This window comes from Kogia breviceps, chromosome 13 (assembly GCF_026419965.1).
Source record: "Kogia breviceps isolate mKogBre1 chromosome 13, mKogBre1 haplotype 1, whole genome shotgun sequence".
Classification (NCBI taxonomy): domain Eukaryota; kingdom Metazoa; phylum Chordata; class Mammalia; order Artiodactyla; family Physeteridae; genus Kogia; species Kogia breviceps.
This window is the reverse complement of record NC_081322.1, coordinates 77,937,700-77,959,975: the sequence shown is the minus strand read 5'-3', so window position 1 is coordinate 77,959,975 and position 22,276 is coordinate 77,937,700. Positions and strand designations below refer to the sequence as shown.

The window sequence follows — 22,276 nt, the reverse complement described above, 5'->3', positions numbered from 1 at the left end:
GGCCGTTTGTACACAGTATTAGGACATAGTCTCAGTGACTTTGTAAGACTGGGATGGCAAGAGATTGAGGTATCCAGCATGAATTTATATGGTAAAATATTGCAGGGTTCTGGTCGCTCGTTGAGAAAATGACTTTCCAGGAGAACGTTGGAATGGGCGGTTCCATCTCAGCACGTGTTTGTGGGCTTTTTCACTTTTATTCTTTTCTTTTCACATCCAGCATTTCATTGGCCAGCGGGAGGAGTTTGAGACTGCACGGGACAGCATCCTGGTGTGGCTGACAGAGATGGATCTGCAGCTCACTAACATTGAGCATTTTTCCGAGTGTGATGTTCAAGCTAAAATAAAGCAACTCAAGGTAATAAATTAGGGGCTTTTTTTTTTTTTTTTTTTCAAATTATCAGTGCTAAGAGAGTCTGAAGAGGAAAGGATTTTTTAGATACTTTTGTGAAGAACATACTGAAGAACTCTTCTTTTTTGTTTTATAAATTTATTTATTTATTTATATTTTTTTATTTTGGGCTGCATCAGATCTTTGTTGCTGTGAGCGGGTTTTCTCTAGTTGCGGCGAGAGGGGCTACTCTTCATTGCCGTGCACGGGCTCTAGGCGCGCGGGCTTCAGTAGTTGTGGCACGTGGGCTCAGTAGTTGTGGTGCATGGGCTTAGCCACTTCGTGATCTTCCCAGACCAGGGCTTGAACCCATGTCTCCTGCATTGGCAGGTGAACTCCCAACCACTGCGCCACCAGGGAAGTCTTGATTAGTCTTGATTAGCTCTTCTTGATTGAAAACAAATTCAGAAAATAAGAAAGATATTAAAAGTGAAATAAAGAGCATCACCCAGAGATACAACTCCCATTCACATATACACTTTAATTATTAACTTGATCGTCAGGATTGTTGTTTTTAGTCCCTGTTGTTGTTTCTGATTTGTTTCTAGCACCTTCAGATTGTTTGACTCACATGATCCAGAGCAGTTCAACTTTCTCGTGTTGGGATTTCATTCCACATAGTCTACATTCTTAGGTGCCAAGTTAGTTTTTAAGCATGTTTGGTATGTTTCAGTATATAACTCAAACACGGTGGCTAGTTAAACATTTTAAATGGGGAGGGATATATATTAGATATAACGATCCCCTGAAAGGAAGAGTGTTTAACATCTTGAATAATATGCAACGCAGCTTGTGAAATCTTCCTCCCAAGATAAGATAGTTTTTTTTTTTTTTAAGAATAGTCGTGATGCACATAACTTTAAGGTTGTTATAGTGACTTTTAATCAGTGATTCTCAGGATAGAAAAATCATAAAATCGCCCTGGTATTCTGCCCACCCTCTCTCTCTCTCCATCCCTCCCTTCACCTCAATTCTTGCAAGTCATTTCACAGGTCAATCAATATTTAAAAGCCTCATTTTCTACCAAGTGGTAGTTGAATCTTTTCTTTTTGGACTCTGGCAGGGTCATGGCATTTATTAACACCCTCTCTCTCCCTTAGCAGTCTTTTTATTATTGTGCAATTTCAACTGCTCCAGAGTTTATTCTTTTCTGGGGGGGCGGGTGTGTGTGTAGGGTCTTAGTTGCGACAGGTGGGCTCCTTGGTTGCGGCTCACCAGCTCCTTAGTTTTGGCATGCGAACCCTTAGTTGCAGCATGCATGTGGGATCTAGTTCCCTGACCAGGAATCAAACCCGGGCCCCCTGCATTGGGAGCATGGAGTCTTAACCACTGCGCCACCAGGGAAGTTTCTCCAGAGTTTATTCTTATGTTGAATTAAAATTTATCCCCTGAAACTTGTCCCCTGTAGCTGAACTGTTTTGAATCATATAGAATGAGTCTAAATAATCCTCCAGAATTACCTGTTTTTCAAATAATTATCTTTCCTGCTGTGTCCTGAAACAATTTAAAAAAATCATCTGAGAAGAATTTGTGACATTGTCATTTGGATGGCTTTCCTTCGTCATGTTTGACATGTCAGGAAATCTAAAATTAAAATATCCAATATAATTCTTTAAAATGCTAAATTTATTTCAGTGGCACTGTATTGCTTACCATTGCTTTTCATCAGGGGCCACCAGTGCTCTCAACTTTATGATGGGTGTGAATGTTCCTATGATTCTCTTACCCGTACTGTCTGTGGTGGTAAATTTTATTAGCGAAAGGCACCTCTCTGGTCATGGAATTCTAACAATGCCACTTCTGCCTCCTGTTCTGATTTTAAATTTTTATGTTTTACTTTAGAAAGTCATAGCCTCTTGGCTTGTCATTGTCTGTGGTAAATTTAATATCCCCTACATGGTTTTTCTAAATACGTATTTTAGAATTACTTCACGTCCAAGTGAACAGTAAAAAATTACATGCAATATGTGCTCCCTAGGCCTTCCAGCAGGAAATCTCATTGAACCACAATAAGATTGAGCAGATAATTGCCCAAGGAGAACAGCTGATAGAAAAGAGTGAACCCCTGGATGCCACGTTCATTGAAGAAGAGCTGGATGAACTCCGGCGTTACTGTCAGGAGGTCTTCGGGCGCGTGGAAAGATACCATAAGAAACTGATTCGCCTGCCTGTATGTGACATTGTTTTTTCATTATCATGAAATCTAAAGAGAATTAATAATGTGAACTTAGGTAACATCGTTGAGTGGGCAAGAGCCCGGACTCTGGAGCCAGAGTGCCTGGGTTCTAGCCCCAGCTCTGGCTACGTCACCTTGGGCAAGTTACTTCACGTCACTTGCCTTGGTTTCCTCAGTTGTAAAGCTGGTTTAATAACAATACCTACCTCATAGAAAGGATTGCTTTGGGCATGAAATGAGTTAACATATATACATATAAAGAGCTTAGAAGCGTACTTGGTACACATCTTCCATGGAAGATAAAGAAGCTTCTAGAAGAAACAAGGGACTGAAAGTGAGCAGTGTAAACAGTGGCTCAGTTGATGAGGTTGTTTAGTTGAATTTCTTGTTTCTCTTCCATTTCCCTAATTGCTACCATAATCACATCTCATTGTCAAGATGCTATCATTAGAATATTTGGAATCTTCTGTGATAAAATGTATTTTGTATCTGGGATATAAGGTATTAAAGGACCAGCTAAGGTTTTATTAGTAATTTCCTTTTGTTCCTGATATGTGCCATTCTGGACTTACTGTGTTGCAGATTAGGTACTAGGTTGCCTTTATTTACATTATCTTATTTAATCTTCTATCAATTCTTTGAAGTAGGTCTTAATATTATTTCCATTTTTCCATGATGAAACGGAGAATTTACTAGGTTGATTGATGTATAAGACATTTCTTAAAGTTATCAGAAGATACTTATTTATTTGATGATAGGAAGCCTAAAATTACCCCCAGCGAGGTAGGAATGTGGTCCCCATAAGCTTGAGTGCTGAGATGTGGCGAAAGGCAGAGCATAGCGTGGGAGGGGGTCAGCTGACCACCGCGGTAACACGGCTGGCTTGACTGCGTTTCCAGCTCCCAGATGACGAGCACGACCTCTCTGACCGAGAGCTGGAGCTGGAGGAGACTGCAGCTCTGTCGGACCTCCACTGGCGTGACACCTCCGCGGACAGCGTGCTCTCCCCCCAGCCCTCCTCCAACCCCTCCCTCTCACTCGCCCAGCCCCTGCAGAGCGAGAGGTCCGGACGAGACACCCCGGCCAGTGTGGACTCCATCCCTCTGGAGTGGGACCATGACTATGACCTCAGTCGTGACCTAGAGTCTGCTGTGTCCCGAACTCTGCCCTCCGAGGACGAAGAGGGTCAGGAAGATAAAGATTTCTACCTCAGGGGAGCCGTTGGTCTGTCAGGTAAGGAAGAGCTCCTCCCGTATGCTAGCTTGAAGGAAAAGAAAAAGGAGTGGGTGCTGTACTGGAAATCTGTGTGCTGAGCAGAATCATCTTCCTTCTCCCATTAGGGGAACTTACACACAAATGAATAATTGGATATTAACATGATTCCCAAATATAACATTGGCGTAGTGGCCACTGATTTATCCCACATATACTTATGTTCTTACTACACGACAAGCACTTTATAAGTACTGGAAATACACAGTTCCTTTTCTTCTCAAAGAGCTCACACTCTAGTGTGGGACACAGGCAAGTAAGAAACGGCCGTGTGCGATGTTTGGCACTAGGACAGCAGTGTACACATGGTGGTGTAGAAGCACAGCCCAGGGATGACGAAGCCGGTGCTTTGAGGAGAGGCTTTAGGGAAGAGACTTGAGCTGAGACCTGAAGGATGACTAGGAGTTGGTCAGGAGGTCACAACAATGTTCAGAGCAAGAAAGGAAAGCATGCCCATCTTGGATTTATGATTATAGCCTAAGCGCTTTTGGTCCCCTGGAGTTTGTCCAGAATGACAAGGCTGTAGACTGGGAGGCATGGAATGAACAAAGAGGAGGTGGAAAGGCAAATTAGGACCTGGTCATAAAGCAACCTGTTCATCATGGAAAGGAGTTTGGTTTTTATCATGAAGGCCATGGAGAGCCCCAGCAGGGCTCTAAGGAGGGAGGCAATGTGATCAAATGCATATTTTCTTTTTTTTTTGTCAATAAATTTATTTATTTTATTTATTTATTTTTGGCTGCATTGGGTCTTCATTGCTGCACGCGGGCTTTTCTCTAGTTGCAGAGAGCGGGGGCTACTCTTCGTTGTGGTGCACGGGCTTCTCATGGCGGTGGCTTCTCTTGTTCAGAAGCACAGGCTCTAGGCGCGAGGGCTTCAGTAGTTGTGGCACGCTGCCTTGGTAGTTGTGGCGCACGGGCTTAGTTGCTCCGCGGCATGTGGGATCTTCCCCGGCCAGGGCTCGAACCCATGTCCCCTTCATTGGCAGGTGGATTCTTAACCACTGCGCCACCAGGGAAGTCCCGATGCATATTTTCAAAGAACCTGTCTCAATACCATCTAGAGAAGGGCACATTGAAAGAGAGTCCAGAAGGAATTGTTTTACAATCCAGGACACAGATATGATGGTGGCCTGAACTAAGGAAGCAGCACTGGGAATAGAAGAAATGGAAGAGCTATGAGAAGTCCTAAGACAGCTCTTCCATAACTGATGGTTGATTGAATTGGGATTGAAGTGATTTTCTGGCTTGGGCATCTGGGTGAAAGATGCAGGTGGTCCTAGGGTCTGAGGACTATGAGCAGGAGAGAATGTTCTGGATGTCTCTGGAGCCACGGGGGCAGGGCAGTGAGAAAGGGGGAGGTGATGAGTTCCTCTGTGCACATCCTGAACTTGAGATGCTGTAGACTATCCCGAGGGAAAAAGCCAGCAGTAGCTGGATGCATGGATCTGAATTTCAGGAACCGGAAATGCCAGTTAGGTACTTTTCCACATAGTGGTCACGAAGGGAAGGAAGGAGATCACACAGGAAGAGTGTATGAAGGGATACAAGAAGTATGAAACTTCAAGAAACACATATAGTGAAGGGATGGACAGAGGAAGAGGAGCATTGTGAGGAAAGTGAGTAAAAATAGAATAAATAATCAGAGGCCAATTTGTAGCGCTTGTAAATGCATCTCACACGTTCTCTAAAGGAGAATTTCTGCTTGTTTCTGATGGTTCACATTGGGATTCCCAAGGGTATGACACTGTCTAAAAGGAAAATGATTTCTCTCGTTTCTATTTTGTTTTTATGGTACAACCTAATAGTTAGACATTTTGCATCTAAAGCAGAAACTGTCCGATATGTAGCCCTCAGCCACATGTGGCAGCTGAACACTGAAATGTGACCGTGCAGACTGAGATTTGCTGTGTCAAATGCAGCTACACGAATACACAAAATTCAAACACTTAGCACAAAGGAAAGCACGTAAAATATGCATAATACTATTTATGTTGATTACATGTTAGAATTAGGATATATTGGTTTAGTAAAATTAAGTATTAAAATTATTTTCATCCCTTTCTTGCTACTTTTTCATTGTGGCTCTTAGACTCTTTAAAATAATATACGTGGCTCATGTTATTTCTATTGGACAGCGCTGCTCTAGAACCTGACTGTCTTGGTTGAAATCCCAGTTATACCACTACTAGCTGTTGAAACTTGGATGAGTAACTTGATTGCCCTGAACGTCAGTTTTCTCATCACTAAAATGAGAATGACACTTCCGTGCACCCTGTAGGGTTTCTGTGAGGAGAAATGAGTGCTTAGAACAGCACCTGGTTCATAAAACGCTCAATCAACATGAGCCCCTATTATGATTTATTTCAGGGACCTTTGGTGATCATACTCAGACTTCTCTGTATGTTCAAGAGTTACCTGCCGAGGATGACTAACTTCCTTTTTTTCCCTAAGAAAGTTATTTTCCTGCCATCAGGGAATCAAGGTTTCCAGACCTTACCTGTCAACTTAGACTGTGCTCTTTTTGCAGATGTAATGATCCCCGCAAGTCCCGAGGCCTATGTTAAACTCACAGCAAGTGCAATCAGAAATACCTCTGGGAGGCACCAAAAGCCAAAGTGCACCTCTGTCCCTCACCTGTAACAAGCCTCCTCCTCTCCCAGCACATCTACTGTACCTCTCACAGCTCTGTGCCAAAAGCATGTTAAGGCAGAACTTCCTCTCTGACTGCTGTCTCAGAAACAAAAACCAAAACATTTGTTGATCAACACCAAGAATAAGATTCCAATAATCAAGTGCAATAAAGCAACTGCTCCACTTGCTAAATGGTGCTCACTCTCAGTAAGTGGGAACCTATGATGCCCATTAATGGCAGAAAATAGGAGATGGAAACACTAGTCTTAGCATTGGTGCTTTAGCGCCCCGCTTGGTTGTAGCAGGTCTGGCTTCGTGACTTCGAGGAGGGCTTGCAGACCCACCTCTGGCTGAGGAATCAGGGCGCGAGGATCTGGTCCCAAGTCCACCAGCCTATACGTGTGACCTCATCCCTCATCCTCCTGATCTCAGGGGTCCCATATAAGACAAGGGCTGAAATCAGATATTCAGCTCTAAAAAAATTATACTTTTAGTTTAATGAGTCTTACTACCCCATAAAGCAATTTGACATGAGAATGTATTTCACAGTATCTTAAGACTCAGCTTTTCAAAAAAAAAAAAAGAATTAGATTTTCCTTTAAGGACAGAACTATTCCTGAAACAAGAAGGCTTAAAGAAAGGAAAATGGAACTCGTTTTGCTTCATGTTGCTCTAGACAAACTGTAGCTCAGGGTCAGTAATTTGGAGGACATCGGAGAGAATAGGGTTTGACCACAGTGATAGGATATTGAATTGTGAGTTTATTAGTTTACACTTTAGTTTTTGCAGAAAAGCAAAAGGACAGGAAGTAAAGTAGCATTACTGAAATGGTTACTGCCTGAGTGATTCCCAATGAGAAACGTCTTCTAGCTGTATTTAGAAGGTCATTTTTCCAAAAAAGAATTAATAAAGCTTACTAATATTTATTCTGCTTTCACCCTGTGCTAGCTTCACTCTGATGATCAATGTTCTTGTTGAATTCAAAGACTGTAATACACACACATACACACACACACACACACACACACACACACACACACACAATAATTTTGCAAAAGGATGTCACATCTCTCAAAGGAGATGAGCTAGAAGTTCTAAGCTGTGAGTGAGAACATACCTGGATGGAAATGGTAAAATCTTAGCTTTGTTCTGGCTTTGTTTCAGGTTTGAAACAAAAACAAGCCATTGCTAGTTTGGTACCTCCACACATACCCATCCTGAGCTAGTCTTTTCTTGGTTCACTTGAAGTCCCACCTTAAGTGAATGATGCAGCCAGCTGGGACTTCAGAGGCACTATCTTCTACGGAGGTGCAGAAAGGAAAATTAGAGGGTGTGTCTTTTTCTGTTGGATAAGTGACTGCCCAGGGAGCCTGAGCTGTGACTGCCTCCTCGTCACCAGGGAGCAGACACCACCACCTGAGGTCTTTAGAAAGCTTACAACACGCGGTTTTCAGGGGATGAGCCGGAAGCGAGAGCAGAACCGCAGGCCCCTTTTGCAACACCCAGTCTTCGTGGACTCTTGCTCAAGCACATTCATTGGTCTGGTAATTCGAACTCCTAACCCACCAACATGTTGGTACTAAAAGTGCTTTATGATTTTTCCCACACATATAGTCTCTCTCTACTGCCTTAGCTGTAGAATTTCTTAACCATCTCCTTGAATGTCAAGCTTGTAAAGATTCTTATGGTCGACACTGCAGGGGATCCTAGCACCTTGGAGTCACAGATCCAACAACTGGGCAAAGCCCTGGATGACAGCCACTTTCAGATGCAGCAAATGGAGAATATCATCCACAGCAAAACTCCCACAGGACCAGAGCTAGACTCCAGCTACAGAGGCTATGTGAGTATCCGGACCCTCCTGATCCTGACACATACCTGGTAATCACAATTGTGTGACAAAGAACAGTCCATCTGTGGCACGAGGGTTGTGTCAGCTCTCCATGTACCAAGCTGCCCTTGAACTCATGTGTGTGCAAAACAAAGCCTTGTTAGTAGATTACCTTTTGAGCAAAACTGGTCTGTGCTCAGACCCACTGATCTACCCTAATGACCAGCCTGGTCCTTTACAGGGAGAACTGAGTGAAATCCATTTAATTGAAAGCAACTAAATGCTTTGGCTCTGGAAAGTGATTAGGCATTTTTCCAAATTCAGCTAATGATTTTCTGACCAAGGATATCCTTGGAGCAGCAGATTTTAGCTGGTAGATTACTAACACGGAATTGTTTTAGTTCTTTTCCTAGGTGTCTTGATTCCCTTGATGATCTTGGGACTTTTTTAATGCTCTGTTTTTTGTGTGCTCATTCTGGAGAAAACAGTTCTGACTAACAAGAGAGAGTTGGGGAAAAGATGGCAAGAGATTGTGTGTGTTACCAGTTCCATTTTCGAAGCTTTTTGTAAAGTAATAACTTCATTTGCTCTGCTTAGGTTACTGACCAAATAACTTTTCTCAGAGAATTACCTGTTTTCCTACACATACTTATGCAAGAGGATTTGAAAGTAAACCTCTTCTATGCTTCATATCATTTCTTTTAATACCCCAAAGACCGCTTTTTCAAAGGAAAGAAAAATTAATTTCCCTAAGCCTAATGACAACACCCACGTACTGCTTTTTGAAACCAGGAGAGAGAACCATTCTAGTTATATATGCTAACATTAATATCCTCACAATCACAGAAGACTAATTAATCATGAGCTTACTTCCTGTCCAGTTTGGCCTATTATACTGACTTCTATCATAGTGAAAACCTCTTTTTAAAAAAAATAATTTCACAATGAGCACGCTGACATCACTGAGGTTATGCTTAACACCAAAAGCAAAAGCAATCAAAGTAGCTTAATAGCAATGTAATTTGTTAAAGGCTTTGAAAGGAAACGTTCTGATCAGTATAACAGGAGTGTCTTGAAGTGATTTGTTCTTTTAATCTTTGAATACTGTGCATGATATTAAACACGAAGTTGGAAAGCTTTTCTTTTGATGTTAGAATTTATTCCCTTAGTATCTATTAACCATTGCTTAAATTTTCTCATGAAACAGCTGGCTTTAATATTGTTTTATTCTTTTAAGTATTTTAATTATTTAATACAAATAAATGTTCCTTTGAGATTTGTGATAATATTACTCTTCCCACCCTTCAGTTTAAGAAAAAGGGAGCAGCTTGCCAAAAACTATACAATGTATTGCCAGCTGGGGGCTCTGAGTGTTAAATCCCAGATCGGTTTAGTCTGTTTTGATTCATAAATTTTAAAAGAAATTTTGAAGACTTAAGCAAAACCATGTGTGCCAAGTATATCTTCAAGGCATTGCTTTATGTAAATATGAATGTGTCACCTGTTTAAGAAGCATGTTTTTGAACTTGACTTTTTTGTTTTCAGCAGAGCGGCTTACTCTTTATAGAGAAGCAGCACGCAGCTACTGCCCTTTTTGAGGAGCTCCACAGATATTTTCTCTGGGAGTTCTTGCACTCATGACAATTGGAGTGTTTTGTGACGGGAGGCCTCTTTTCTGTATCTAAACAGATGAAACTGCTGGGTGAATGCAGCGGCAGTATAGACTCAGTGAAAAGACTCGAACACAAACTGACGGAGGAAGAGGAGCATTTTCCTGGCTTTGTTAACCTGAATAGCACCGAAACCCAGACAGCTGGTGAGTGGGTTGTGCTCAACTCAAGACAGAGTGAAAGGGCTTCCCTGGCGGCACAGTGGTTGAGAGTCCGCCTGCCGATGAGAGGGACGCGGGTTCGTGCCCCGGTCCGGGAGGATCCCACATGTCGCCGAGCGACTGGGCCCGTGACCCATGGCCGTTGAGCCTGTGCGTCCGGAGCCTGCGCTCCGCAACGGGAGAGGCCACAACAGTGAGAGGCCCGCGTACCGCAAAAAAAAAAAAAAAAAAAAAAAAGACAGAGTGAAACAGAAGATCTCGAAGCACCTCGTTGCCCCCGAGTTCCACTGTGCCACGGACCTCATTCTACACCGGTCCATCCTGAGAACTTTCCTCCATGTTACAATGATCTCTGGGGACAGAGGGGGAGGTGAAAATAATCACAGTGGTTTTTTTCCCATGTCCCATGTATTTTAAGGCACCAACCGTCTCTAATCACTAGTCAGGAATCTTCTGTGTGTGCTCTGTACACTCTCAGAGCTTTCCTGCAGAAGGAAACCAAGAGTTGAATGTTATCTTCACCCACTTTCATGCTTACTACTTCATAAAGCCCTTCACAGTGTTAAATCTTAAGTAGTTAATATCTTTTCTCCATTATCATTAAAAATGCAGATGGGAAAAACACAGCCACCATATTGTTCTTTACAGCTGACAACAACAGAAATGCCCAGAGACATTACTTTCTTTCTGTTGCTGGTTTTTTGTTTGTTCGTTTTTGGGTTTTTTTTGCGGTAGGCGGGCCTCTCACCCTTGCGGCTTCTCCCATTGCGGAGCACAGGCTCCGGACGGCAGGCTCAGCGGCCATGGCTCACGGGCCCAGCCGCTCCGCGGCATGTGGGATCCTCCCGGACCGGGGCACGAACCCGTGTCCCCCGCATTGGCAGGCGGATTCTCAACCACTGCGCCACCAGGGAAGCCCTGTGTTGCTGCTTTAAAGTTAGCCACCCATGTAGGTGTCACACATTTCCTAACCGTTCTCCGTGGAGGACGATCCCTCGCTATCCTGTGCATGTGCTGTCTTGCCAGGTGTGATTGACCGCTGGGAGCTCCTCCAGGCGCAGGCCCTGAGCAAGGAGATGAGGATGAAACAGAATCCCCAGAGGTGGCAGCAGTTTCACTCAGACCTGAACCGCGTTCTGACCTGGCTGCAGGAGATGGAGGAGGACCTGGAACAGCTTCAGCGCCTGCAGCGCAGCACTGATATCCAGCCCATCGCACTCCAGATCAAAAAGCTCAAGGTAGCTACCCTTGGCCTTTCCCGCAGCGCCAGAGAGAAAGCTGCCACGTGGCATGCCCGGTCAGCCCTGGCCCACTAGCCCTGGCCATTGTGCAGTCACACAGCAGCGGGGGAATGGTCAGCACAGACGGACACGAACACTTCCCCAGCCACCCCAGATCAGAGTGTTTGCAGGAAGGCTTGGAATGGTTGAGAGCTGGACTGCATTGCAGAACCAGCCCCCATGAAAATTATCATGATTTAATGAGTTGGTAGCTAAGAAATGACCAATTAAAGTTTCGTGAAACATCCAGGTACCTCTGGGACCTAATTAACCTCTTTTAAAGGAAATACAGCTATGTCCAGGGTCCTACAAGTCTATATCTAGAGCTGGAGAGGAGTCAGTCCTCTCCCAGGTCATATACGTGTGAGTTTATGGAGACCTAAGCAAGCCACTTGACATTCTGGAATCAGCAGAACTTCTGAAATAGATAATAATAGTGGCAGAAGCAATTTTCAGTGAAATGAATCCAAGCAAACAAAACCCATCGAGTAATCGCAGTAAATTACCTGACGTTTACATTTGATTTTGACCTGGATGGGTGTAGTGCACAAGATAACCTCTTTTAACTCCCTCTGTAGATCTTAAAAATCCTTCTCAGCCCAGCTATTGAAATGCATTGATATGTGGAGACTTTAATAAGCATACTGTGGATGGAGAGCTCAGTTTCTTCTTAATAGCTCTCTTGGTCCTGCCTTTTTGTTTGGAGAACGTCAAGCTGTGCTCTTCCTCAGAATAGGAGGGCTATCGGGCCCTCCAGGCTCAAGGATTAACTCCCTTTGTTTCTCCCTAGTTTCTCTGTATGCTGTTTCTTTTGGGGTGCCGTATTTCTGGCTTGTTTTAGTTGTTTTGTTTTACACTTTCAAACAGTGAAATGAGTCTTCCCCACAGATGCTCAGACTTCATATAGAGTAACCTCTGCACCAGCTCCATCAATTTCAGGATGAAGGATGCAATTTACATGATCTGGATTACAAAATGCTTTTTTATCTAGAGTACTTCAATTACTTTAGTTTCTTTCCAGGAAAATGTAAGGCAGTGTTGCATTATAACCAATTCCAAATAAATTGATGAAACAAACACTGACCAGAGTCTGAGACCTAAGTGAGATTAGAGTGGAAAAATGAGACCTGGAAAGTCAGCCTGTGTGATAAGAAAAAGCCACCCTCCTCTGCACCTCTTCCCCATCTTTCCTATCTGTTTTCTGAGAATAAATCTGTGGAATAACCTAGTCCTTTCTACAACATTTCTTGATTTAATACTGTCTCTGTGGTTGAATCTACATTATGGGGTGTTAAGAACCCATTGAAAAGTGCAAATTTAAGACAAGTTGGAAACATAACAGAAATGGTGAGAAATTATAAGAAAATGTAGCCTGAGTAGATGTGATTTGTAGGATCACTGACCCCACCTTGATGTGGGAATATCTAAACAGTACCCAGATATTCAATTATTAATACATAAACTTGTACTTAAATTCTTGAAATTTAGTTCTAGATTTTGGGGAAATGCACACAGTAAAAAAATCATTCACCTGTTTTTTTGTGAAACTAAACTAAATTGCTTAGCTGATGAAATGCAATTCATTCTCTTTACCATCACAAAAATCTGGCCTGTGACAGAGGCAATGTTAGTGGCCTGTGGGCCACTAACCCTTGGTGGCCTGTGGAGTCAGGACAGCTGGAGGCCAGGGCCTGGGAATCTGCTTTCTTATCAAGCTTCCCATTTCATGCCTCTGCACACAGCGTTGAGACCAGTTTGGGTTGGGTTGGGTTGGGTTTGGTCTGTTGTTGAATCCCATGCTGGGAATGTGGGTGTTAATCATACCCCTTAGTTCACTCGCCAGGGTCATCATTGCTTCCTGCAAAGCTCCCCTTAATTTTATTTATCTGTCCTTTTTCCCCCACTGTTTCTTAATCCCAATTCCTCAAACCCATGGCAACCATTCTGAAATTTTAACACATATTCTTTTTTCGTATATATTCATGAAAAATGTGGATTTGTGTGTGTGCACATGTATTTTAAATTACATAAATGCTGTTTTGCCACCCATATCTATCTGTTTCTCTTTCACTTTGTACCGTATTTTCTGAAGATTCATTCGCATCGTCAAGTATACACCTGATCCATCTCTTTTAACTACGGTGTGGTTCCCAATGGTGTGTACCCACTGCATCTTACCGAGCCATCCTGCTAAGGCCAGTGTTAATTAATGGATCTTTTCACTTGGGTGAAGCATTTCCAAAGGTTTTAGAGTATTTTTCTTTAGTATTTTTAGTGTTATTTTCCTTGTTGGATTGTTCTCCTTTCTCTTTGCAGGAGCTCCAGAAAGCTGTGGACCACCACAAGGCCATCATCCTCTCCATCAATCTGTGCAGCTCCGAGTTCACTCAGACTGGCAGTGAGGAGAGCCAGGATCTGCAGGGTCGCTTGTCCCAGATGAATGGCCGCTGGGACCGCGTGTGCTCCCTGCTGGAGGAATGGCGGGGCCTTCTCCAGGATGCACTGATGCAGTGTCAGGTCTGTGGGGCTTTGGGCCTGCCATGCTCTGAAGTCAAACATTTCCAGTGTAGCTGAGTCTGTGACTTGATTTATCAAGATCACTAGGCGGACACAGTTACTCTCCAAAGTCAGTATTTGAGTGAGAAAACTTTGTGCCCCAAGTTTTCATTTTACTGGAGAATTTGTACATGTGACCAGGAGTTCAAAGACCCCACTTCTTTGCAGCTAACGAGAGACTAGTCCCACACGTTTATCTCAGCCTCACCATTCCTCCTTCAACTCATTCGTTATTCATTCAACAGGTATTTTCTGAGCACATAGAAAGACATTTCTTGGACATCCAAGTGAGCATTACAAATATTTACTCATCCATTCAGACCACAATTATTTGCCAGGTGTTTTACAGTCTGACAGATACTGCACTAAGCAGGGAGCCCGAAATTAAGCATTTTGATGCCAGTTTTCCTTATGTCTAATTTTTCCCTCGAGTAATAAATTAGATGTTTTTGGTAAGAACATGAACTCAGATAATTACGACAGCTCTAGTGCCTTCCTTAGAAAGGAGTTGTGTATAAGATCTTAAAACCAATGGTAGGGGCTTCCCTGGTGGCACAGTGGTTGAGAATCTGCCTGCTAATGCAGGGGACACGGGTTCGAGCCCTGGTCTGGGAGGATCCCACATGCCGCAGAGCGACTAGGCTCATGGGCCACAACTACTGAGCCTGCGCGTCTGGAGCCTGTGCTCCGCAACGGGAGAGGCCGCGATAGTGAGAGGTCCGCGCCCCGCGATGAAGAGTGGCCCCCGCTTGCCACAACTGGAGAAAGCCCTCGCACAGAAACGAAGACCCAACACAGCCAAAAATAAATAAATTAATTAATAAACTCCTACCCCCAGCATCTTCTTAAAAAAAAAAAAAACCCAATGGTAGGAATTGTAAAGCATGAATATTTAAGCTATGAGAGAAAGAAAAATATCTCATTCAAAATGATTGTATGCTCCATATTTTTTTTAGGATTTCCATGAAATGAGTCATGGTTTGCTTCTTATGCTTGAGAACATTGACAGAAGGAAAAATGAGATTGTGCCTATTGATTCTAACCTTGATGCAGAGATACTTCAGGACCATCTGAAACAGCTTACGGTAAGATGTGTGCACTTGGACAGCGTCTGGTTATGTTATAGTTGGTACTACTTATTTACTTTTTACATTATAATCTCTTAGTCTTTCTTTACCCCTCATGATTTCCCATCTCTGTGAAGCAAACATGTACATAGAAGATGATATCTATTAGCTTTAGAATCTGGTTCTAAAGCCATTGCTCATCTAAAATCCTCAGACGGTCTTCATCTTAATTAGCTTGTTTTTATCAAGGCAGCTCTTTGGCAAATTACATTTGTTTTTAATTTAAACTGTATGTGTTGAATCTACATCCCAAGAATATATTGGATGGCTGATAATTAAAGGAATTAGAATAGAGACCGTTAAGACTTCTTAAGAAGAATTAAGTATACGGATTCAACACGAACCGTAGCACCAAGTTTTCTGAAAGCTAAGACAACAAGGGAAACCTGATAAGTTAAATGATTTTTATTACCTGACAAAAAGGAGACAAACCAATTCTCAAGGAGCAAGAAACTTTTTCTAGTATTAAATTCAAAAGGAAATTTACAGGATTTCTGTGTAGATTCTTATAAAAAGAACTTTGGACAATATAATGTACAGTGTACTTAAGTGATTTTATAGAAGATAAAAAAGCATATTTGAGTTCCATTAGGAGAAAATGATTTGCATTTTGTCACTTTCTGTATGTTTAAAATGCTGTTTCTTGACATTTAACACTCGCACATACCTAACAGAATTGTCAGCTTTTAGTTCAGTCTCATAAAGGTCTTAGAAACCAGGAGGAAATAGCTATGCAGCTGCATTTTTACTAGACTTTTGACCTCAGACATTAAGTTGTGAGTGATGAATCACCCATATATCGTTTTAAAAATCTTAAATAGATATCTGAGTATAACTCCACATACTTGAGTTTTTCTATATGTATATGTTAATGTTTTCCTTCTCTTTCTAAAAGAATGGTTTATGTCTCATTTGCATAACACTTTATATTTTAAATACTTTAACGTACATTCACCAGTTTGAACCTTCCAGTAATACTTACTGTGGACCCGGCAGGAATTAATGTCATCATTTTACCAAATGAGAAACTGAGATCAGAAAGGTTCAGGGGTCTTATAGGATACATTTTGGCAGAGGCAGGGTTAGAACAGAGGCCCCTGATTCCCAAACGTCGCGGAGTGCTGTATCCGTCCTCGTGTGAGCACAGCATTCTGATGCTTAGGTCTGATTGTCCACTAAGTTAAAGTGACATCATTGTGCACCTTTGGAACTTTCTCGAATTACTGAAAACTCTTAGAAAAATATTTCTTATGATATTCGTAGCAAATAAGGCATGAGCTGTTGGAATCCCAACTCAAAGTGGCCTCACTGCAAGACATGTCTTGCCAACTATTGGTGAATGCTGAAGGCACGGACTGTTTAGAGGCCAAAGAAAAAGTGCATGTGATTGGAAATCGGCTCAAACTTCTCTTGAAGGAGGTCAGTCGTCATATCAAGGAGCTGGAGAAGTTATTAGACATGTCAAGCAGTCAGCAGGTAAGCTCTCAACAGACATCATTATGTAGCATGTCCTACAGGAGACCAAACAAGCATCATCTTTATCCATTTTAGAGACTCTGAATGTAGTACTTGTGAGACTAGAGTGTCCTCTCTCAATCACTGCTCTTATAAGTCTGGCTCAAAATAAAAAAGTAACTCAAAAACTTTTATAATAAGGCACTACTTTTGATTCTGTTACATCCAAAACACCTCTTGTAATTGTTACTGCTAACCCTATTACCACCACTACTGTGGCATTTGATTTTACCCAGTTTATTTAAGAATTCACGCGCTTTCAGTAACACTACGAGAGGAGGTCACAACCAGCTGTTGCATATGAGTTTCATATTCAAACCTTAGAAGGTATGAACTCTTCTCAGCTGGCAGTTAAATCACACAAAATGTCCAATGTTCACTTATTTGTTTATCTATTATTTATTTTTAAATTTACTGCATCGTGGTAATATTGTTGGTTTTAAGAAATGCATTTGCAGGTAAGACTTCCAACATTCAATTGTGAAATCCTGTTATGAACACACAAACATGTTGCAGGCAAAAGAACCACCTACTCACAATAACAGCGGTGCCAGCAACAATATAGTTTCTCTGATGCTAAAAGGCAGGCTCCTGGGTGACTGACCATCTTCTGTTTCTAACTCAAATGATTTGGTTTCTCTCGGGCCTGAGCACCCTGCAGCTGTAAGGCAGATTCCTTTACCCCCTTCACTTCAACCCATCCCCGTCCATGTCACTAAGAAATAATAAAGCTCCGAGCGGCCGAGTAATAACGAAGCTCCACCGGTATTTTCCAGGAGGGCCAAACTCACAACCAGGAAAGCCCAACACACGGGAAGTATTAGGTTCTGTTCTTCCTGCATCTGATTCTGTCGTGCCCAGGGGACGGGCTGAGGGATAGATAGGGATGGGGTGGGAAGTACTTGCAGATCACAAAGCCACTGTGGCTCTGGGACATGGAATCATTAAGAGAATCTATTTCCCACGTAGGATTTATCTTCCTGGTCTTCTGCTGATGAACTGGACACCTCAGGATCTGTGAGTCCTACATCAGGAAGAAGTAGCCCAAACAGGCAGAAAACGGTAACTTTCCACTGGTCATTTTCAGTTGGCCCACGGGAGGGACCACTGGGGCGTGACAGTCTTGGTACCTTACGCAGGGTCCACGGGCTCTCCCCCTGCAAAGCAGGAGTCCCCATACAACGTGGGCTTGTCACACAGTGACGCAGAGAAGCTCTGTTTCCTCAGCCCTGCCTCAAACCCTTCCCACATGCACTGAGGAATGGGAAGAGCAGTTCTGTTTTTCAAAAGAATCAGGTTCAACATTTGGCTGGTGTGCAGGGAGGCAGATTATTTTTTTTGCTCACAGGGCCATCTCTAAAGCAGTGCTCCCTTGTCCCTTTGGCGGCCCCTCCCTTCAAACCACCTCTGCCGTGGTCCACCCCAAAAAAAGTAGGCTCCACTTAAAAGGGTGCCTCAGCCAGAGAGCATCTGTGAGCTCCCAAACGGTGAGCATCTCATGAGACCATTGAGTTTATAAGACAAATGGAGGTTCTGTTGACCCTCAAGCAAAGAAGCTCCTGGAGGTGGTCTTGAGGGTTTTCGGCGATCGTATTGCCCTCAGAGTGGCAACGACTCAAGATGATTCACCCACAAGGCCTGTTGGGGGGCTGTCTCACTGGCACACAATGAGGAGAAGAAGACCAATTTGACCCCTGCTACCCTCTCTACCTTGATTTCTCTGTGTAATTAGAAGCTTGTTTTTCGTTTTGTTACTTTTTTTGGTCTGGCTTTATGATTATATTCATTTTTATTATCATTCCATTTTCCTTAGTTTTTAGAAGTATTGGTTTCATTTGTACTTTTTTGTTATAAACACTTAAGTTCTATGCTGATAAATGTTATTATCTTCTTAGGATTGTTTTTTACTACATTCGCTAGTTTCCTATAGATCCTAGTTTAAGAATGTGAAGGAATACTGGCTTTTCAAGTCAAATTTTAGGCTTTATTTAACTTGAGGACTTAACTTGTCGGGTCTTCATCACTCTACACAGAATAGTCTCACGCTGCCATTATTTTTAATCTACCAAGAATTTTAATATTGTTCTGGAAGATGAAAAATATGTAAGGTATATCTGAAATACATGGCACAGCGTATTGAATTTTATATTTATTATAAGTAAATATACAGAAATCTTTGGCTAGTGTGGAGTCCTTTGTGTTTCTACCATGAAAAGTGAGGGAAATATACCCATTGTGGTGTGAATGGCCAAACCGCCATGTTTCTTCAATGATGAATAATATAGATGTAACTTGATTTCACTTCTTCAACAAAAGAAAAGCCAGTTTCCTTGATTCATGGGTACTGATCATTTCATTTGATTTGTATTTCCTTTGCTGAACTTTTAGTTTAATTTTCATCAGTAGCTTGTCTTTATTTGCCTGGACTGAACATTCTTCTTTCTTTACCCCTGTTCATTGCAAACAGCCACGAGGCAAATGTAGTCTCTCACAGCCTGGACCCTCTGTCAACAGTCCACATAGCAGGTACCTTATTCTCCTGGTTTCCACACTGTTCTAGAACTCCAAGAGGATGATGAAAATTGTCCAGAATTTAGGTAGGCCTCTATCTGGTCTGCCTCAGGGTAGTTGAGAAACTACTCATTTCAGTCCACACCCTTGCCTAATAAATTGGAAGAGACTTTTCTAAGTGGGAAGTACAAGAAAATCTCAGAGCATAAACTATTTGGACCCCATCAAAGTTTTGTTTAACTCTACCTAGGCCATCCGGTACTCTTCATCCGATGGTTTTTTATTCTGTGTGCTCGTAAAGATTCGATATCACTGATGTCACAGCGCAGTTTGATTCATGGCAGAATTTTATCATCCTCTTTACTTCTAGATTTTACAATAAGTCAGGTAATAGATCAGTGAATTATTTTACCATTCCCAGAACCCACAAATCTGAATAAAATATACTAACATCCCCAGCTTTTTATTTTATTTCTGTGTTTTATCCAGATTGTGGGTTTTGGATTCTCAAAATGGCAAGTCCTAATTTGGTATTACTTAGAATTTACAAGCCCCTTCTCTCTTCTGCTTATCCTAAAATTTCTCTTCAGCCAGCACACTCAGTCACTCACCTTCCTGACACTTGGCGAGCTCTTTCACTCTGGAAACAAGAGCAGTCAGTGCCCCCCGCCCGGGAGCCTCCAGAGAGCCCCCTCACGGCTGCCACTTTGCTTTATGCCTGGCTTCCAACCCTCCCTGTCTCTGCAGTCAGCAGTGCTTTGCCTTCTTCGTTGTCGGTGTGACGTCTGTGCTCCCTGGCCCTTCCACTAATCAGTTCATGTTTCCCCAGACAACTTTCTAAAAATGGAAATACTGTCACTGGAAGCAGCTTCCTCACTCCAATCATGAGCAGTTCACTGTTAAAATAGTTTGCCCCTCTGGAAACTTATCACCACTGAGCTGGAATCCCAGTTCCTGGAAGGAGGGTGGGGCATGAGGAAGTGTAAACAAGCCCTGAGTAATAGTTTTAGCTTTCCAGCTGAGCGAGGAAGGGGCTGGCCTTTGCATCTCATTTCCACTCAGCTGAAGTAATGCAGAACGGATTTTGATGTGCTTTCTGGTTTTAATCTTCCCTCCACTATGTTTTGCTTTTTTTTTTTTTTCTTTCCCTTTGGTTTGGTTTAATGACAATTTTGTGGGGCTTTTTTGGGCCATAACAAAATAACAATAATGAAACATGAATGGAGAAAAACTCACAGGGATTTTTGAAGAGAATGATGGGCTTCTCCAGGTGCTCTGATTTTTTTCGTAGCCCCCTACAAGAGAAGACATCATGTACTATAGACAGATCACTGTTTTATGTAATCCATGTCTCCCCACAAATTGCTGATGTGCCATGAACAGAGATGGGGCATGTCCCCATAGCATTCCTTTAAGGACACCAGAGAGCCATTCTGCAGTTGACATAAATGATGGTGATGAGAAGGGAGAAAGCTCTTACGTTATTATGCGATGTCAATAGCAACCACAGCTCGGTTCCCGGATGTCCCCGATTCTTTCAGACAGTCACACGGCCTTCTGAAATGTCAAAGGCCTCGTTTCACAGGGCAGCAACTGCTTCAATATTGTCTCTTAATGGGGCTTTGCAGCTGGGACAGCCACGTTCTCACTGTGACATCCGCAAGGCGCCTTTCAGCTCTGCTCTGTCCAGCACTGGTTATTAACATCTTTCTGAGCACACAGCATGATGTCCACTTTGCTGCTTACAGGACCTGGAATACAAACGATCTTCACCTGAATGGCCAACTTCAGCAAACAGCTTGGCAGACGGGTTGTGGTTGAACATTCTTGGACTTTTTAACTCCTTGGCACCTCTGTTTGGGGTGCGCCCACGTGGGCAATGACACGGAGAGTCTGCTGGGAAAGAATTAACTTCACTCACAATCCAGGCTGTCACGGTGTTCCTTTACATTGAGACTTGAGATTGCCTTGCGTTTGATCTTGCACTGGTCCAGCAAACTTGAAGGGTTATTGCAAAAGCCCAAACAGTTTAGAGTGTTGACCCCAGCGATCTGCAGTGGGAACGTGATAGGCACATATTCTTCCTGAGAGGAAAGAGGCTGAGTTGAAAGAAACAGGGTATTAGTTTGAAGGGAGGGTTCTTATATTATTTTTGTGGTTTAAAGTCAAATATTTGTTTGTTTGTTTGTTTGTTTGTTTGTTTTTGCGGTATGCGGGCCTCTCACTGTTGTGGCCTCTCCCGTTGCGGAGCACAGGCTCCGGACGCGCAGGCTCAGCGGCCATGGCTCACGGGCCCAGTCGCTCCGCGGCATGTGGGATCTTCCCGGACCAGGGCACGAACCCGTGTCTCCTGCATCGGCAGGCGGATTCTCAACCACTGCGCCACCAGGGAAGCCCTAAAGTCAAATATTAATAATATCAGTTGCTTGCCTGCTGTATATTTCATATTGATTCTACAGCTGCTGTTCTGTGTTCTTTTACATAATATTCTAAGCCTGCATATGGATTGATGCCAGTGTATACAGAACACCTACTATGTTTAGGCCCTGGGCCCACAAAATTAATACAATATGGTTCCTGTCCTAAAAAACTTGCACTATGTCATAATCTAGAGAACCCCTAAATCAATTACAAGGAGCTTCCCAAGACTCCTTAAAATTCTAAACATTTGAAAAACATCTGAAAGTATATGTTCATAATAACTATCCACAATTTTTGAGATTAAACCTATTTAAGATGTATGCTTTTTGAAGCAATGTTTATGACGGCCCAGCTGATACTTCTTCTCTACTTTTGACTTAAAATTGGCTAACCTGATAGCCAATAACTCTTCAGAATTCTACTGTAGATTAGTTGAAGTTCACAAATGGGAAGATTTTACTCCGATTTCCAGCAAAGCAAAGGAATCACTGCTCTGTAGTCTGAAGAGAGGGAATTGATAACTTCATTCCAAAGCTGAGAACTGTAAAATTAAGAACTTCTCTGGGCATCTCTAGTCTTTGGTACCTTCTGCACAAAGAAATGAGACAGAAGAAGTGGCAAATGACTGGCTGAAACACTGAAAGGGAGGGAAAAAAGACCTCATTGAAAAACGTGTTCAAGGGAGCCAAATACATATAAGCAGGCACAGTGGGGGTGTTTGCGTGTACACCA

At 42.6% G+C, this 22,276-nt stretch overlaps 2 protein-coding genes across 7 annotated transcripts in view; one reads left to right on the top strand and one right to left on the bottom strand.

Moving 5' to 3' along the window:
- The window catches only part of SYNE1 (spectrin repeat containing nuclear envelope protein 1), a 451,782-nt gene that overhangs the window by 423,276 nt on the left and 6,230 nt on the right, over positions 1–22,276 (top strand). For 4 of the 6 annotated variants that reach the window (XM_067011031.1, XM_067011032.1, XM_067011033.1 and 1 more), the window contains 11 exons: positions 221–358; positions 2,370–2,561; positions 3,467–3,800; positions 8,173–8,315; positions 9,993–10,119; positions 11,161–11,372; positions 13,731–13,931; positions 14,927–15,055; positions 16,361–16,573; positions 17,582–17,674; positions 19,080–19,138. In XM_067011031.1, the coding sequence (XP_066867132.1) occupies positions 221–358; positions 2,370–2,561; positions 3,467–3,800; positions 8,173–8,315; positions 9,993–10,119; positions 11,161–11,372; positions 13,731–13,931; positions 14,927–15,055; positions 16,361–16,573; positions 17,582–17,674; positions 19,080–19,138 (1,841 nt within the window). Of the gene's footprint in view, positions 1–220; positions 359–2,369; positions 2,562–3,466; positions 3,801–6,368; positions 6,457–8,172; positions 8,316–9,992; positions 10,120–11,160; positions 11,373–13,730; positions 13,932–14,926; positions 15,056–16,360; positions 16,574–17,581; positions 17,675–19,079; positions 19,139–22,276 lie in introns of all 6 variants that reach the window. The other 2 variants (XM_067011034.1, XM_067011035.1) reach the window with 1 other exon arrangement.
- ESR1 (estrogen receptor 1) overlaps positions 580–22,276 on the bottom strand; it is a 290,300-nt gene continuing 268,603 nt past the window's right edge. The window contains exon 7 of the mRNA XM_067011037.1: positions 580–778. Coding sequence (XP_066867138.1) covers positions 663–778 — 116 coding nt within the window. The 3' untranslated portion in view covers positions 580–662. The remainder of the gene's footprint in view (positions 779–22,276) is intronic.